This window comes from Capra hircus, chromosome 2, assembly GCF_001704415.2.
Source record: "Capra hircus breed San Clemente chromosome 2, ASM170441v1, whole genome shotgun sequence".
NCBI classification, from domain to species: domain Eukaryota; kingdom Metazoa; phylum Chordata; class Mammalia; order Artiodactyla; family Bovidae; genus Capra; species Capra hircus.
In genome coordinates this window covers 108,946,889-108,964,296 of record NC_030809.1, presented here as the reverse complement: position 1 = coordinate 108,964,296, position 17,408 = coordinate 108,946,889, and the positions used below count along the sequence as shown (strand labels likewise).

Genomic DNA, 17,408 nt, shown 5'->3' with positions numbered 1-17,408 from the left:
TATTTACTGAATGCATTTTATGTGGCAGGTATTAAGCACCATATGCCCTCTCACTAAATCTTTCATATGTTGGCTGCTGGATTTGTCTTCATGAATTTCTATGTCATGATTTTCTGTGTCTCGGTAGAAATGCCTGCTGTACATATTCTAGGGTACACCTTTACTTGTCTGATGGTGTTTCCTGTTACTTGTCTATACTCTTAAGTAGTACGATGTTCTCAGTCACTCAGTGATGTCCAACTCCATGGACTATAGCTCACCAGGCTCCTCTGTTCATAGGATTCTCCAGTTAAGAATACTGAAGTGGGTTGCCATTCCTTTCTCCAGGGAATCTATCCCACTTAGGGACTGAACCCCGGTCTCCTGCATTGGAGGTGAATTCTTTACTGTCAAGTCATTAGGAAAGCCCAAGTAATATGATAGCTTCTTTGCAAGAGTATTGGCTTTCTAGGCATTTTCCTGATACCAAGGAAAGGTATCACTGATTCATATATAATAAGCACATCTTATTTTCCATTTAAAAGGAAAATAAGCCGAGTGCTCATGTCTGGATAACTGGTGGGAAACAGCTTTTTATCTTTTGTATGTCTGGGAAACTAACTACTGCTAACTAACTACAGAATGGGGACAGTGAAGGCAAGTGTAATACCAGCTATGTTGGTTGTGACCACTCCTCCTTTTGATATGGTACTTATGTTCTCAAACACTTCTTTGGAAGAGATAGGAACCTCAGACTCACTCCCAGTGGGAAAGAAATGACCCAGTCATGGAGGGAGGTAGCATCTGTCTTTGCCAGCTGACATGTAGGGAATTTGTTGGGAAAAAAATACAATATACCACATATTCATAGATTAGTAGGGACTTTGTGTCCATTAGAAAACAATTGTTTGGAAACACCTACTCTTTTAGCATGGATGACATCCTTTAGGTTAACTACATGATCCAAGAGCTGAGAAAAGGAAGGAGAGCTTCAAGCCCAAGTGTGAGGTGGCATTGCCAAATGTACATTTATCAGGAATAAATATAAAGCAACTCACACAAGGTATCTTGGTTAAGGGGAAATGATTTAATTGTGAAAGATGAGCTTTCCCATTGTTCAGGAAAGCATTCATTGCATACATGACCTAATAGCATAATTCTTTGGGTCTAGGTAAACCAGTAGATGCCCTCTTTGTATTTATGCTATGCAAATTTTACCCCAGAGATGTACACATAATTTTGCTAGATTTTCAAATTCTGCATTCTGCTCTATGAAGAGATAAAACCGTGAAGGGAGATATCTTTAGCTACCCAAGTGTCTCTCCTTCGCTGGAACCCATTTGCCATTCTGGAACGTGTGGGAAAGTTTACACGTGAATAGGTCTAGGGCAGATGGAAGCCTGAGGAAGCAACTTCGAGAGAGACACAGGTAAGAAAGGAAGGTTTTGACTGTATGCAAAGTAGGTGTGTCTGTGGCAAGGCAGAGATGTAGAGTTACATAGACAAGGGAGAAAGAACAGGGCCATTTTGGAGAAATAATTCTCTTAAACTTACTCAGTTATTTGTTGAGTTTGTTTATCAGGCATTATCCATCATTGACCTTCTATCTTTATAGCTCTCTACCAGGCACTAGTTTTGAACCTGTAGATGCCAAATAATCAAGGCTCAGCTTACTGTAACCCAGGACACTTGTACATCTGCAGGAGGGAGCTGTTTTCTAATTTAGGTAATAGGTTGAACTTGTATAATAGTTAACTGGTCTTATTTTACATAGTTTCCTTTGAGATGGATAAAAAAATATTTTTCTTATAGAAAAAAAAAATTCCCTCCAAGATTGGTCCTCTCTCTTCTTTTCATAGAATAAAAGCAATTTGGCTATTAAGAGAGAAATAACTTGTTTAAACTTGTTTTCTTTTTGACTCCATTTGACAAACCTGGTTCAGTTCAGTTCAGTTCAGCCGCTCAGTCATGTCCGACTCTTTGTGACCCCATGATCCGCAGCATGCCAGGCCTCCTTGTCCATCACCAACTGCCGGAATCTACCCAAACCCATGTCCATTGAGTTGGTGATGCCATCCAACCATCTCATCCTCTGTCGTTCCCTTCTCTTCCTGCCCTCAATCTTTCCCAGCATCAGGGTCTTTTCAAACCTGGATACTTCTTTATAAAAGCATGTTTGAACTCTCCTGTATCTTTCCTTGGCCTCGTTCACTGGCCCTGATAAAGAACATAACTTTATCAGGATGCTCTCCCTTGCTCTTGACCTACTAACACCGGATGCAATTAACTCAGGCATCTTTGCTCTTAGAAAGGCACATGTACAGTATTTTAAACCTAAAATGGATTCCCTTGAAAGAATAACCAATCTCTTTTGAAGGTCTCTTTGGAATTGTTTATTACAGAACTGTCTACACATAGAGAAACGGCCTAAGCACCCTGTAGGCCCAGTTCAATCCTCGGGGACTCTAATTTTAAGCAGGAATTTTTGTAATTTCTTGACTGAGTTAAGTGTGTTCATTTCAGCACAGTGAAGAGCTTTATACATGATCATATCTAGTATTAAGAGAAGATGATACTTCTGTGTATGGTGACTCTTTATTCATCCATGTCCCCACTCAAAAGACACTTACTGAAGAAGTCAAAAGGCCAGACTCTGAGAGCTCAGCATACAAAGATGAGTAAGACACAGCCACTGCCCTTGCCAGGGAGATAGAAAAGCAGACGAATAATTGCCATCAGTGTGAAGAGCACAGTAATGGGAGTACATGTCAGGCACAATGTGGGCCCCAGGAGAGGGTGATAATCAGAGGGACTTGACTGAGCTTTCCCAAGCAGAATTACTTCCTGTTGTTTCCTGATTTTTATGGTACCCCGGTGATAAATGTGCAATAGCGAAGAATCACTCTTCAAACTGATTTCTCAAGTACTAACATATAACACTGCATTCTGGAAAGTAGGACAGCTTGTAATCACTCCTCCAGTCATGTCCCTGGGTGCAACTAAAGAGGAAGAACTGCTCCGTGCAAACATGCATTTTGTACCTTTGCTGAAGAATGGATGTGATCTGCTTGCAGAAATCTTCTCCAGTTTGAGAAAACTCCTTCAGGTTCTTGTATACTTTATTATACTGAAACAGAAAAGATGTACAGAAGGGTTAGGAGCACTCCCAAAGAACTCCTGTAAATTCAGAATGCTGCTGTGAGGAGGGCTGTCATCGTAAATGATCCTGCAGCTACAGAATGCACACTTTGATGAGTTCTTAAAAATAAAGAGGAAGTCTCTTCTGTCTGGATGTGAAATACCCTGGAGAACTTTTCAAAGATAGAGCTGGTCTATCTGTTTCTTCCTAGGTCAAATGCAAACTCTTCATCAGTGGGTGAAGTTGGATTCCTGTCACACCTCTTAGTCCCAGGAAAGCTAAAAATACATCCTGAAATACATTGCAGATTCATGTTATGTCACCCCCACAAATTCCAATGTATTTCTGGACCTCATGACAAACCCTGAACCATTAAAGTGAGTCTTTCTTGACTGTGATGGAAAATGTAAGTGAATAATTTGTTAATAAAATTTCTCCTAGTCCCCTCTATATCTCATTGAACTTCAGTAATAAGAATGTTATAATAATGAGTTGAACATTTTGGTTGAACCAAGCCTTTATATATTTATAAATAAACCTTTATTAGTGTATCTATATATGAATTTAATTGTAGACAAAAATATTCCAATCGAAAGATTTTTGTCATGTGGCTGAAAACCCCACAATGTTCTTCTGAACATTGTATTGCTGAGGATAGACATAGATGACGATTGCCCAGAGGGAGAGGGTGTCAGTTGATTCTGCTGCTTTCCTGACAACAAAGTGGGTGAGAGAGATGATTAAGTCTCAAACTCACCATCTCAGTGTTTCCATCTGGGAAATGGGACGGCCCATTTCATTTTTCAAAATGAGATTGCACCCAGGAGGATGCAAATTCTGTGTAGACTGAGTGTCTTGCAGTGACTCTTTGCTCATGCAATGAACCAGCCCCTTCCTGACCTCAGATGTCGTGGGCACGCTGCTGGTCACCCTGCTGAGAAGGAGAAAGAGCAGCAAACTCAGACTTCCTGAGAACCTCCTATGGGGCAACCATGTTTCCATACAGGAATCTTCAGGGCAAGACAACTTCTCAGCTGTCACCTAGCACCTGGAGTAAGGGGCTGGTGGACTGGCAAATAGGACATGGGTCACAGAGGAAGAAAAACCTAGAGAAAGGACAGAAACAGGCTCCTATCTTCAGGGGTGGAGCCAACCAACACCTAGGATGTAGTTACATGCTGCTGCTGCTGCTGCTAAGTCACTTCAGTCGTGTCTAACTCTGTGTGACCACATAGACGGCAGTCCACCAGGCTCCCCTGTCCCTGGGATTCTCCAGGCAGAAGTACTGGAGTGGGGTGCCATTTCCTTCTCCAATGCATGAAAGTGAAAAGTGAAAGTGAAGTCGCTCAGTCGTGTCTGACCCTCAGTGACCCCATGGACTGCAGCCTACCAGGCTCCTCCGTCCATGGGATTTTCCAGGCAGGAGTACTGGAGTGGGGTGCCATTGCACATCGTCTTATAGATACCAAATCCTTTGATCTTTATGCAGCAGTGTAACTTTCCCCTGAATGTAACAAAGAAAGCCACCACAGGATCTGGTAGATGCACAATAGGAGAAAACAGCTTCACTGAAACCACCCAGAACACAAGGACTGAGGTCAGAGTGTAAAGGTCTTTAGAAGGACATTGTTGACTCCTAAAGCAAGGTTTGCAAAATCACGGGTTTACAGCACTGTCAGACACTTGGATAAGGGAGGAGCAGGCTGGGGACAGTGAGCCGGAGGAAAAGCTGCCACAACAACTCTGGACCACAAACCAGCTTTCTTGTTCAAAAAAGCTGAAATAAGGATTGGGATCTGAAATATATATATATATATATATATATATATATTTTATTGCAGCAAACAAGTCACAAAATTTTAAACTATCTTCCAAGCAAGCAAAACACACTTGGGTGTAGCTTTCATTATGAAGAAATGACTCTCTCAAATGAACTTACTTACGAAACAGAAGGAGACTCACAGACTTAGAAAATAAATTAATGGTTGCTTGGGGGAGGGGGTAGTTAGGGAGTTTGGGAAGGTCATTGCTGTATTCAAAATGGATAACCAACAAGGACCTATTGCATAGCACATGGAACTCTACTCAATGTTATATGCCAGCCTGGATGGGAGAGGGTTTGGGGTTTTGGATGCATGTATACGTATGGCTGAGTCCCCTTGTTGTTCACCTGAAACTACAACACTAATAGGCTATACGTGCTCAACTGTGTCCAACTCTTTGCAACCGTATGGACTGTAGCCCTCCGGGCTCCTCTGTCCATGGGGCTTTCCAGGCAAGAAGACTGGAGTGTATAGCCATTCCCTTCTCCACGGGTTCTTCCTGACCCAGGGATTGAACCCATATTTCCTGTGTCTCCTGTATTGGCAGGTGGATTCTTTAACACTGAGCCACCTGTGAAGCCGATTGGTTATACCTCAATACAAAATAAAGTTTAAAGTTTGCAAAGGAAAAAAGAAATGCTTCTCCTCTGAGGCATGAGAGTTAAACCACAGTGTGGCAACCAAGATTTCTCATTTTTATTTTCATAAACGTAAATTGTTATCTGTGAATGACATGATACTCTCAGGCCTCTTCTTCCCCTTACAAGTACGATGGGAGAGTTTGGTAAGCATTTTCAAATTGCTTAGCTTTTTTGTTTATTTCTCAGTTACCTAAACACTTTCACTAAATTCTCCCTTAAGGCTTTTATTTCCTTCCCATAACACTGAATAACATCAATAAAACACAACTAGGTATCATGAAAAGCAAATAAAGAAATGTTAAGCAGGCACATGCGCTTGGAATAAAGTCATTTCTCAGCCTCTCTCACCCTTAGGTGTAGCCATGCAATTAAATGCTTCCCAAAGAGAGATGGGTGAAAGTTCATGTTGGATTTCAGTGAAAATTCCTTCCTCCTCTTTCCTGAATCTGGGAATTAAAATGACAGCTGTGCCATAAGGTTATCTTGAGGGTGGATGCCACATGCTAAGATTTTAGGTCAGAAAGAGAGAGAGCCTGGATCCTGAGGGCCTCTACCTGAGCCCTAACTCTCTACTTAGGGACATATTTTATGTATGGGAGGACTATAACGATAGGCTTTCTTTTTTAAAGCCACTCTTATTTTGCATGTCTAAAATATATAGCTAAACATCGTTCTAAATTGGAGTTTTATCTTTTTAACATCTACAAGTGATTTATTTATTTTTTGTTTGTTTTATTTTTACAATGTTGTGTTGGTTTCTGCCATACAACAATGTGAACTAGCCATAATTATACATATATCTCCTCCCTCTCTCGCCTCCTCCAATCCCATCCCTCCAGGTCATCATGGAGCACCAGACTTTTTGTTTTAAATTATGAAACATTATTATGTTTCAGAAATAATAATAATACATACACTAATTATGATATCCCTTTATATTCTTGCTACCTAAGTTATAGAGAGAACAGCACTTTTCTTCTCTTTTTTCAACATTGCAATATTATATTTTCTTTCTTTCTTTCTTGGTTTTGATCAAGCCAAGCTGCTTGTGGGATCTCAGTTCCCTGACCAGAGCTTGAACCCAGGCTACACAATGAAAGCCTGGAATCCTAACTACTAGGCCACCAGAGAACTCTCTGTTTCTGCTCTTTTTAAGCAACATTTTCTTTCCCTTTCATAATTTCTTTGACTATTCTTGTGCAATTATTCTTCCCTATGAACATTTATCTAATTACAATTTTTAAAAATCCCCACTGAGATCTTAATTGGATTTGCATTACATCTATATATCTCAATTTGAGGAAATTAACTTTTTTATGGTATTTAGACTTCCCATCCAAGGGCACAGTAAGTCTTTTCATTAGTTCAAATCTTATTTCATGTTCAATAAAATTTTATGATTTTTTATAGGTCCTATAGCATTCTTGTTTATTTAGAAATATCTCACAGTATTACACAGTATTAAGCAGTGTCCTTTAAAATAACATCCTGTTTCTCTCTCTAGCTTACACCAAAGCAGAAATAAAGACTCAACAAAAACATCAGGGGGCCATGTGCAGAGGAGAAATATTTGGATGCCTGCTTGCAAAGTGAGGTTTCTGCTCTTAAACACAATAAGGTCTAATACTTTGGCCATCTGATGCAAAAAGCTGAGTCAAGACCCTAATGCTGGGAAAGATTGAAGGCAAAAAGAGAAGCAAGTGGTAGAAGATGAGATGGTTGGATAGCATCCCTGACTCAATGGATATGAATTTGAGCAAACGCCAGGAGATAGTGGAGAACAGGGATGCCTGGTGTGCTGCAGCCCAGCGGGTCGCAAAGAGTTGGACATGGCTTAGTGGCTGAACAAAAACAAGGAGGAGACAAAGCAGAGGGCCAGATGGAAGGATTTAGAGCCTTCAGAGCAGAAGCAAGGAGAAGAAACTCCCACCTGGATAACCAGGAGTGGAGGGAAGGGTCTCTGTGATGAGCTGTCTGAGGGCACAGACTCCTGCAGCCCACCATCACCAGAAGAGACGATTTGCAACCAAAGTCCTGGGGAAAGAATCGGGTGACTCAGACACCATGTGTGAGGATGGGGCTAGTAGGAGAAACCTTGTCTCTAACGGAAGTGGGACAGAACCAGTTGAGCATTTTTCCCTCTCCTGGGGCTACTGCATTTCCTGAACTTATCAAGGCATCAAAACTCTCCAAGACACATTTAAAAAATACAATCTCCAGAAAACAGCATTGAAATATGTACATTACGTTAACATGTACATTATGTAAAATAGATGATCAGTGCAAGTTTGATTCATGAAACAGGGTGCCCAAAAGCCTGTGCTCAGGGACAACCCAGAGAGAGGGTGGGGAGGAAGCGGGGGAGGGGGGTTTAGGATGGGGGGGACACATGTATACCTGTGACCGATTCATGTTGATGTATGGCAAAAACCATCACAATATTGCAAAGTAATTTTTCTCCAATTAAAATAAATTAATTAATTTTTAAAAATACTATCTCCAGAAGACTAGTTCTGGAAAGTCAGACGGCCCTGAAAATTTATAAACCAATGATTCAAAACTCAACTGCTTTTAGTGTAGAGTGGGTGAGCTATGGAAGTATGGAGACCACCTGTCTTTCTCAAAGGTATTCATAGTTATCTATTTTAAATGAGTCTGCTCAAATCAAATCATATCTTATGGCTTCAACTGCCCCTGGGAGTCCCGGTTTTAGATTTTGAAAGATTTCCTGTCATTTAATAGACTAGCACATCCTTTTTTCACATCACGGTATCTGTAGAAAGTGATATCTGTCCTGGAACAATGTGATAAATGGAGAAAGTTGTTCAAGGCAGAGGCAACTGGCCACTGAGCTCAGCCCCCCAGCTATACCCTACCTGTAACCCCTCTCCCAAACCAGTGTGCAGATACACACAAGTTGGGAAATTCTTCAATACATTACATTGTTGTTAACTCAATGATCAAATAAAAATGGGATGATCTGCTTATTACAGCAATGGGGAGAATCTTTAACTCTACATACAATATACTGGACACTCCCCAACAAACTGAGATAAACAGACTGAGATAAAGGTGACATCAATAAATAAAAAAGTTGCTAAGAATACCTTCATTATTTCAGCATAACCACTTTTTTAGATTCATTGATTCTGTACTTTTCATCTTGCACTATCTATTCAGACTTGAAGATGAAAGCTGTGGTGCCGGGAGCCAGCGAGAGGAACTCTGCCCGTGGCAAAGGTCATGAGGAAGGAGGCTTGGCATAGGCAAAGGCGGGATCGAGCCTCAGGAGATCCCCTGTTCCCAAGCATCTACCCCCAATAACCAGAGTCTGCCTGCTTTACTGTGTTATGCTTTTCACCTGCTCTTCTGACATTAACAGGGGGCTGTCCCCCCACCACCTTTTTCTGGAAAAAGTTAATTTAGAGCTTTTAGATAATAAATCTCCTGGGCATAATATGAGTGTTTCAATCCAAAAACCCCTCTGATGGCTTTCTAGCCTGCCTGCTGAACTCTTACAGCTGCACATGTGATTGTTTACAGCCTCCTGACCACAAAAGGCACAGGAAGCTTAAAACATCCTAGGAATGTAGAGGCTTCCGAGGAGTCAAAATCATTAGAATAGGACTGATTAAGGGTTTCATTTGTTGAGCCAATACTTGCTGCCAAGTTTTCATCTTTTATTTGTAGACATAGTTGGTATATAGAAAAAACAGGTAGTAGCCCTGGTATTAGCAACATTAGATCTTTGAGTTAAGTACTTTCTTTGTTATAACCCACTGCACCCTTGTTCTACAGGAATGGAACTTTATATATTTAGTATTTTGAGGGTGATGAAGATTAAGGAAAAACACTTCAAGGGAAAAAGAGTTTTCTGGCTGATAGACATTTATCTAGGAAAAGAGCTATAAAAATGTTAACAGGCTTCTTGGCCCGAAGATATTGTAAACCACCTGACACCTTTTTGTATACAGGAAGGTATGCAAAAAGAAAGCCTGGTCTCAATAAGGGTCAGGACTGCTGCCCCTGCATAACTCTGCATATTCCATTATTTTTTATGTACAACTTGGGGTATATAAGTTGCTTTTGAAAATAAAGTTGTGGGTCTGGCACCGATGCTTGGCTCCCCCATGTCGTTCTTTTCTCCCTTTTCTGGCTGAATTCCCATCTGGAAGGTGGAGGCTTGCCATGTCTACTTATTTGCCCTGACTTCTAAGACCTACGCGAGAGGGAGCCCAAGGCGGGGCACCCTCCACTATTCAAGCGGGCACTGGTGGCTTACGTAGATGGTGCAAGTTCCTTGTCTTGGAACTTTATTGTTTTCCACGTAAACCAAGTTATTCAGCATCTTTTCTCCACTAATTTTCCTACTACACTATTCTTTCCTAATCTCTCTTTATATTTCTAAATAAATAAGTTTTTCCTCACCGACTCCGTCCCTGCTTCGAATTCCCTGGATCCACCGGGGCTGGACCCTGGCACTGTGGAAAGCAGACTCACATAAACATCAAAGCAGACCCCAGAGACAGTCTCATCCAGTGTGTGTGTGTGTGTGTGTGTGTGTGTGTGTGTGTGTGTGTGTGTGTAAGGGGGTGGGGTGCATATGTAAGCAGAAAATCTTGGGACCTTCCCTGCTTTGGGAGAATGAAATCCCTTGACCTTGGCTTTGGCTTTCCCTCTCCTCTCCCATCTCTCTTCCCCACCCTGTCTCACCCACCAGAGGGGTCTCTGAAGGGATTCCATGGACCACAGTTTGTAAACTACTAAAGTCCAATCCTCTTCTTTTATAGTTAAGGCCCAAACAGCAAAAGATAGCTTCATTAGTTAGGGTCAGAACTGTGATTAGAAATGTTAGGGGAGCAAATCAACCTGTTTATATTTTATAAACAGGTGGTCAGTATAATCATGTTTCCCTGGTAGCTAAGCTGGTAAAAAATTCACCTGCAATGCGGGAGACCTGAGTTCAATCCCTGAGTGGGGGAGATTCCCCTGAAGGAGGGCATGGCAACCCACTCCAATATTCTTGCCTGGAGAATCCCATGGACAGAGGACCCTGGCAGCCTACAGTCCACAGGGTCACAAAGAGTCAGACAGAATGAAGCAACATAGCACACACACATGCAGATAACCACACTAAGTGAACTCAGAGTGGCATTACCTTTCAGCATTATGAGCAGTACAGATGGCTCCTCAACATCATCAACAGGCACAGAAGAATTTGCTCTACTCAGAGTAATGTGGAAGAACATTTTTTTGTGTTCTTTTCCCACCTAGTGAGCTTTTGAATATCCCACCCCTTACCAAATATTCATTCCAAGAAAGAACCTACTGTTGATCTTACATCTCCCTATGAATTTACTGTATGAACAGGCTGCTTTTCCCTGGGGTCATTAATTACTGGGAAAAAAGATTTTTTCCTGATAAAGAGATTGCAGACTAGTGGAGAAATAAGCGGGATCTTTCTGAGACCCTAAAAATCCCTTTAGGTAGACAGCTGATATACACAGACATTTCCTATTCTGCCAGTAAGAAAGTGTTTCTGCCCAGCGCCTATAAGCAAATTCTGTTGGATAAATATTATCTTTACAAAAAAAACTTAGTAGTCTAGGCAAATGGCACATGAAATGAAAGATGAAAAATGGAAATGAAAATGCTCTATATCCACCTTGGCCTAGCTGTTCTTTCTAACTTTCCATGTTTTGAATGTTTAAAAAGGTAAAATTGAGCTAGTCTAGAAAAATTCACCTTATTCTAAGTGCCAGTATGAAAAGCTTGGGGCTTTTTTTTTGGTGGGGGAGGGGTAATGATGATCCCCATAGTGTTAAACAAACCTGATATTCTACTTAAATTTAATTAAATAAGCTTTTGTTCAATGCCTTTCATATGCCAGGCACTGTGCTACTGATTTCGTGTGATGTAATATCCTCTAACCTAGGGGATTTCTTGTACTTATTAGGCATCCGGGTAATATTTGGAATCTCCCTGGCAGGCTGTCATAGATTGTGAGATACAGAACAGTAAAGAACATAATCTGCTTCATCCTTTCCTCTTATTACTTTACAGACGAGGAAACAGAGGCCCACAAAATGTGAAATGGCACATCATATGTCTCATTGATGGTGTGGGCCAAGGACAGCCACACCAGATTCAAGCTGCCTCCTTATCTCGATAGTGTCCCAGAATCCCGCAGGAGCCGTGGACCATTGCCCTGTCATCCTCTGTATCAGTGCCAGTTAACATCATGCGAGTTAACATCCTACGGCCCAGGCTGAACCACTGAGATGGGAAGCTCAAGTTGGCATCTGAACCCACAGGACTGTTTCAACAGCTGACTGTGTGGCCCTAAGAGGCTGACTATGTGGACCCAAGAAAGCCTGCTTTGATAGTCCCTTCCTGGATAGTGAAGGGGTGAGTAAGAGCAAAACCTCGGCTATAGCTTACTACTTGCCCTTGATTTCTTTGGCATTGTTTCTTAGGAAGGTGCTATTTTTTTTTTAATGATTAGATTATTTCATTCGAAGATAATTTGATCCAGTCTGTTTCCTTACACATGGATTTGAAAATGATTTCCCTTGGCATATTTTTAGGTTTAGAAGCTAAGCCCACAGGCATTAAAGCATCAAGTCCCAGAGCCAATTCTTCTCTTTTTCAAAAACAGGACTTTAAAAAATCTCCTTCAAATAAGTCCTGACAGTCTCAAGATTAGTTAAAAACTCTACACAGCACTCAAGCAACGTGTGTGCTACCCTAGTGACTGATAATTTGAGCATAGACACTAACCCAGATCTGTGAGGTAGAATGGCCCAGCTATCAGTCTGTTTTGTTCATTGGAGCATGACCTAAAAGAAGAGGTTTACAAATTTTTTTTGCAGACTGGTGAAACCTATCTTACTCATAAAAATATTTTCAAACTCATAAAACAAAATAGCAGGATTATAAAGAAAACTATATTGATATATGTTTTATAAAACATAGTTTAAAATCAGGATATTTTGTATGCTCTTTAATTAACATACTAAATAACAAGTCTTAAAAATTACTCAGATTTTTAAGTCACACTGAGTGTGTATAAATGCTATTTCTAGGTATCTGTAACCAACTCTAACATTATATAAAAATATAAGCGATTTTCATTAGTCGCAAGGTCACAGACACTGCTGTTGTATTAAGGTTTGCTACTTATATTCAAAACTGGGGGAAATTCTTAATTACAGTTAGAAACTAACACAAATAAAGAGGTCATGTTTTTTCCCATTGAAGGTCACTCAACCCACTGATTTCCCCTACTGGGGTAGACCAAGTTCAGAACTGTAGCTAAGCTACATGTTCATGAATTCTTTTTAATGTAGGAATATTGGTACAACACAATGCCTTAATCAGCACCTACTCTTCCCCCAAGTTCAAGATATTATAATATTTTATATAACCAACCTCTTACTATTTTTTAAACTTTTTATTTTGCTTTGGGGTATAGCCGATTAACAATGTTGTGATAGTTTCAGATGAACAGCAAAGGGGACTCAGGAAGGCTTTATGAATTAACTGTGCCCTGTGCAACCTCGGGGACTCATGAAATGGGATATTTTACAGGTGGTTAAAACTTTGGACTCATTTTGGTTTCTTCATGAAACTCCCTGTTTCACAAAGCATTCTTTTGCAGTCCACTCTGTTGTTTTATTCTGTTCCTAAATTTCAGGCTCATCTTCACACAGCATTGTTCCCCAAGCACAAACCAGGACTGTACCAGGAAATCAACTCTAATGCTTGATGGAGATGAAACAGTTGCAAATAAATAAAGATTCCTTGACTTTAGAGGAGTCAGAAACCCTGGCTGAAGGAATATCCTCCCACTCTCTACTCCCAGACTATGATTGGTAGCACTGGGCCTAGAGAGACAACCTTCAAGTTTAGAGATAAGGACAAAAGTCCTTGGGGCAATGGTCCAGCGAAGGGAAAAGGACCTGTGCTTGTCAGGGAGGGAGAATTAAGCTGACACAGAGACATGGTGATGGATTGTCTTGGGAGCTGCTCAAAGGAAACAGTTCTCCTAGCTCTGGATCTAGAGTCAGCCTTGGAAAGGAATGTTAGGCTTTTAGTTTTTTTTTAACTTGTCTTGGCTTTCCTCTCCACTATCTCACTCTTCTCTTGTTCTTGACTTTCTTCTTTAGTGATCATCGATGCTAAGTTTTTGCTTCCACTTATTGTATCCCCCCATCGATTCACCCACCCCATGAAAAAACATCACCAAAGTATCAATGGGGAGAAAGAGGAGTTAACATTTTAGTAAGGGAGCAAATGCAAGGAGTGAAAAATAAACAAATAACAAATACATAAATGATAAAAGACTTCGAAAAGTGACCTGTGCTTACCAAAAAGAGAAAAGATTGCTGGAGGAAATCTAAGGCAAGTGGTTTCACTCTTAAACTCTGAATGCAACCATATTGTTGGATTTTTTTTTACAAATAGTAATACACATATCACTATTTGTAAAAACAATAGTAACATACAATAGTAATACACATATTACTATTATATTTTAAAAAGTGAAAGTAGGCAGAGCCCGTTACTATGTTCTCATTATTACTATTACTAGCCACGATGACTTTATCTCATTTAGCAGGTCTGATTCCTGACTCATTTGGTGGGATGACAGTTTCAGTTTCATCTTCACTAAGCCTATACATTCCACATCCATTGAATAAACACAAATGAAACCAATAATTCTCTGCTGATTTTCTTCTGTAGGGTTTTATTACAGCCCCTGTTGATCTGCTTCTCCACCTGTTTTTGTTTTTAGATAAAATACTTGAAGGATAAATGCAGTCCCTTGCTTCTGATGTCACCAGTTTCAGCTTTTTGGCATCATTTCTTGGGACAACACAACAACAATCCTTGATTACTTCATTTCCTCCCTCCACCCTTTGTTTTAACTGCTTCTCATTTCCTAAATTACATCTCTGCTGTTGCGGCTAACGACCTCACAATGTCTCTGCACTTTTGACCAACTTTCTGTTTTTATTAATGCTCTCAGGATAGTAACAAACAAGTCAGTAAACGTGTCCAAGGACCACTGCAGGCTGGACAGTGCAGCCTGTACTTCCTCCTGCGGGACTTGCTGTTCTGGGCTCTAAATGAAAGGGGAAAATACGCAAAAGCCTTGCGCCCGACTTAATTCCTAAAGCCCCAAACTGGCTGCAGATATTCTGCACGTTTGTGTGTCCCTGCTGTGTTCTACATTGGCACCACTGGTATGTTTCCCAAACAACCACCATCTGCATGTAAATATAATGTTATACCCACTCAAAGTTTTTCCAAGAATAGGAAAATAAAATATGACAATTACCTGCCCTGTCATTAGCTAGAAAGAGCTCTGTTTTAAATTAAACCAAAGAACAACCACAGACTTTTGTTCCAGTGCCAATATCCAAACATGTTTGGCTTCTGAGCGTCTCAAATTTCTTAAGTTCAAATCCATTAGTATATAAATCTACTCCTCAGCTGCCTTTCACATGCAGGCACGCAAACCACACGGAGCTACTCACCGAACAGTCTGCCAGTGGGTCCCTCATGGTGAAATGCTGTTTGCTTCAGTCCTTTTACCTACGCTCCGGCATTCAGGATGCTGCACCCAAAGCTGGGTGTGTCCTGGACTTCCGGGATTCAAAGGGCCTAGAGTACGTCAGTCCTTGTCAAACACTCCAAGAAGGAAGTCCCAGCCCTGGACTTTAATCCCATTTGCTTTCTGAAAAAGCAAAGAATGGCTCCGGGTTAAGAGCGCTGGAGTGAGATGGTGAGAATGATTTCTGTAAATAGTTAGGGGTCAGAATACTGAGTTGTGAACTGCATGGCCTTGAAAGACAGCCCAGAGGTTATAAAGTGTTCCTGGTGATTCAGTCACTCAGGGCTGGTAGTAGAGAGATTCTCTAAGCTTGCTGTATTCACTATGTTTTTTTATTATCTGTTTTCTGATGCTTTGACACACTGGGGCCTTTGGGGTTGACGTGGAAGGATTGCCCCTTCCAGGATTAGCTAATTCCTTGAAACAGACAGCAAACAACCAACTTGTAAGCATGGTTTTGATGTGGAATACAACCAGTCCAGAGCCAGACCTGCAATCACCTCCCTTACCTACCTCTCACACATCAAGTCAATATCCCCCTGCCCCAAACCATCCAGGGACAAGGTATCAAACAATTAAGACCATCCCTATATAACCAGGATTTCCCTGGTGGATGGTAAAGCGTCAGCCTACAATGCGGGAGACCTGGGTTCGATCCCTGGGTTGGGAAGATCCCCTGGAGAAGGAAATGGCAACCCACTGCAGTATTCTTGCCTGGAAAATCCCATGGACGAAGGAGCCTGGTTGGTTATTGTCCATGGGGTCGCAAAGAGTCGGACACGACTGAGCAACTTCACTTCGCTATATAACCAGGGCTTCCCAGGTGGCACTAGTGGTAAACAGCCTGCCTGCCAATGCAGGAGATGTAAGAGACTCAGGTTCAATCTCTGGGTCGGAAGATCCCCTGGAGGAGGGCATGGCAACCCACTCCAGTGTTCTTGCCTGAAGAATTCTCTGAACAGAGAAGACTGGCGGGCTACAGTCCATAGGTTTGTGGAGGGTTGGACAAGACTGAAGCAACTCAGTGTGCACCCACGCATGCTATATAACCATGACTGTAGTGGAAAATGTCCAGAAAAGCGTATGAGGGAGCAGGCATGTAGTAAGCTCCTCAAGTGCCTAACCCAGCCCACTCACTACTACCCCAAAAGAACCAAGAGGTTAACTATCAAGTTAAGAAAGATTTTTCTATGTTCACCCTTATTTTTTTTCAATCACTCAAGAGGATAAATCAAACCAGAAATCAGCCATTAGCAATTTATTTTTTAAATTGTTTTCTCTGCACCTGTGGCGTGTGGTCAATCCTGAGATTTCCAGCTAATGGCCTATAATAGCTGGTCTGTGGGTAGCTTTGCTCTGATTGGTGGATGGGTAAATGCAGGTACACAGCCTGGAAGGAGTTCCACCCATACAGCCCAGTGGAACACTTCAGAGCTGCCCACATGACTCAGACTCCACTTATCTGCCCATGGTATGCAAACGCTATACACAGTATCCTTGGGCTTCCCTGGTGGCTCAGACGGTAAAAAACCCGCCTGCAATGTGGGAGACCTGGGTTTGATTCCTGGGTTGGGAAGAGATTGAAGGGGGATCAAAGGGAAGATCCCAGGAGGAGGGCATGGCAACCCCCTCCAGTATTCTTGCTTGGAGAATCCCCATGGACTTTTTTGAGGAGCCTGATGGGCTATACAGTCCATGGGTTCACAAAGAACTGGACATGACTGAACAACAAAGCAGAGCACAGCAGCGCAGGAATAACACATGCAGCGGCAGAAACACTAAAGGCGGAAGACCTTCCGTGTAACCCAGGGGCCCCTAACCTCTGGGACGTGCACCAGCACCTCCTGTCAGTTCGGCGGCAGCATTAGATTAGAGTGACACACAGTATGACAAGAGATAAATATAACAGTGCATAACAGTAGTTCAATGTGACAGTGCAATAAATATGATACATTTAAATCATCCCCAGACCATTCCTTCCCACCCCTGGTTCATGGAAAAACTGTCTTCCATGAAATTGGTCTCTGGTGCCAAAATGATTGGGGACTGCTGCTGTAATCTGAGTAGAGAGAAGGGGTCCTTAGGGACCTCCATTCACACACTTAACAATGTTCTACCCTGAGCTTCTGCCAAGGAAGGTTATCACTGGAGGTTACGACATGGAGTCCTAGGTATCCAGGGCTAGAATTAGATAAGCTCTCTGCCAT

General features: G+C 41.6%; 1 protein-coding gene across 3 annotated transcripts in view; it reads right to left on the bottom strand.

Moving 5' to 3' along the window:
- The window catches only part of NOSTRIN (nitric oxide synthase trafficking), a 66,082-nt gene extending 50,728 nt beyond the window's left edge, over window positions 1–15,354 (bottom strand). For 2 of the 3 annotated variants that reach the window (XM_005676013.3, XM_005676015.3), the window contains exons 1-2: window positions 15,125–15,351; window positions 3,021–3,106 (exon numbers count right to left, since the gene is read on the bottom strand). In XM_005676013.3, the coding sequence (XP_005676070.1) occupies window positions 3,021–3,106; window positions 15,125–15,151 (113 nt within the window). In that variant the 5' untranslated portion in view covers window positions 15,152–15,351. Of the gene's footprint in view, window positions 1–3,020; window positions 3,107–15,124 lie in introns of all 3 variants that reach the window. The other variant, XM_005676014.3, reaches the window with a different exon arrangement.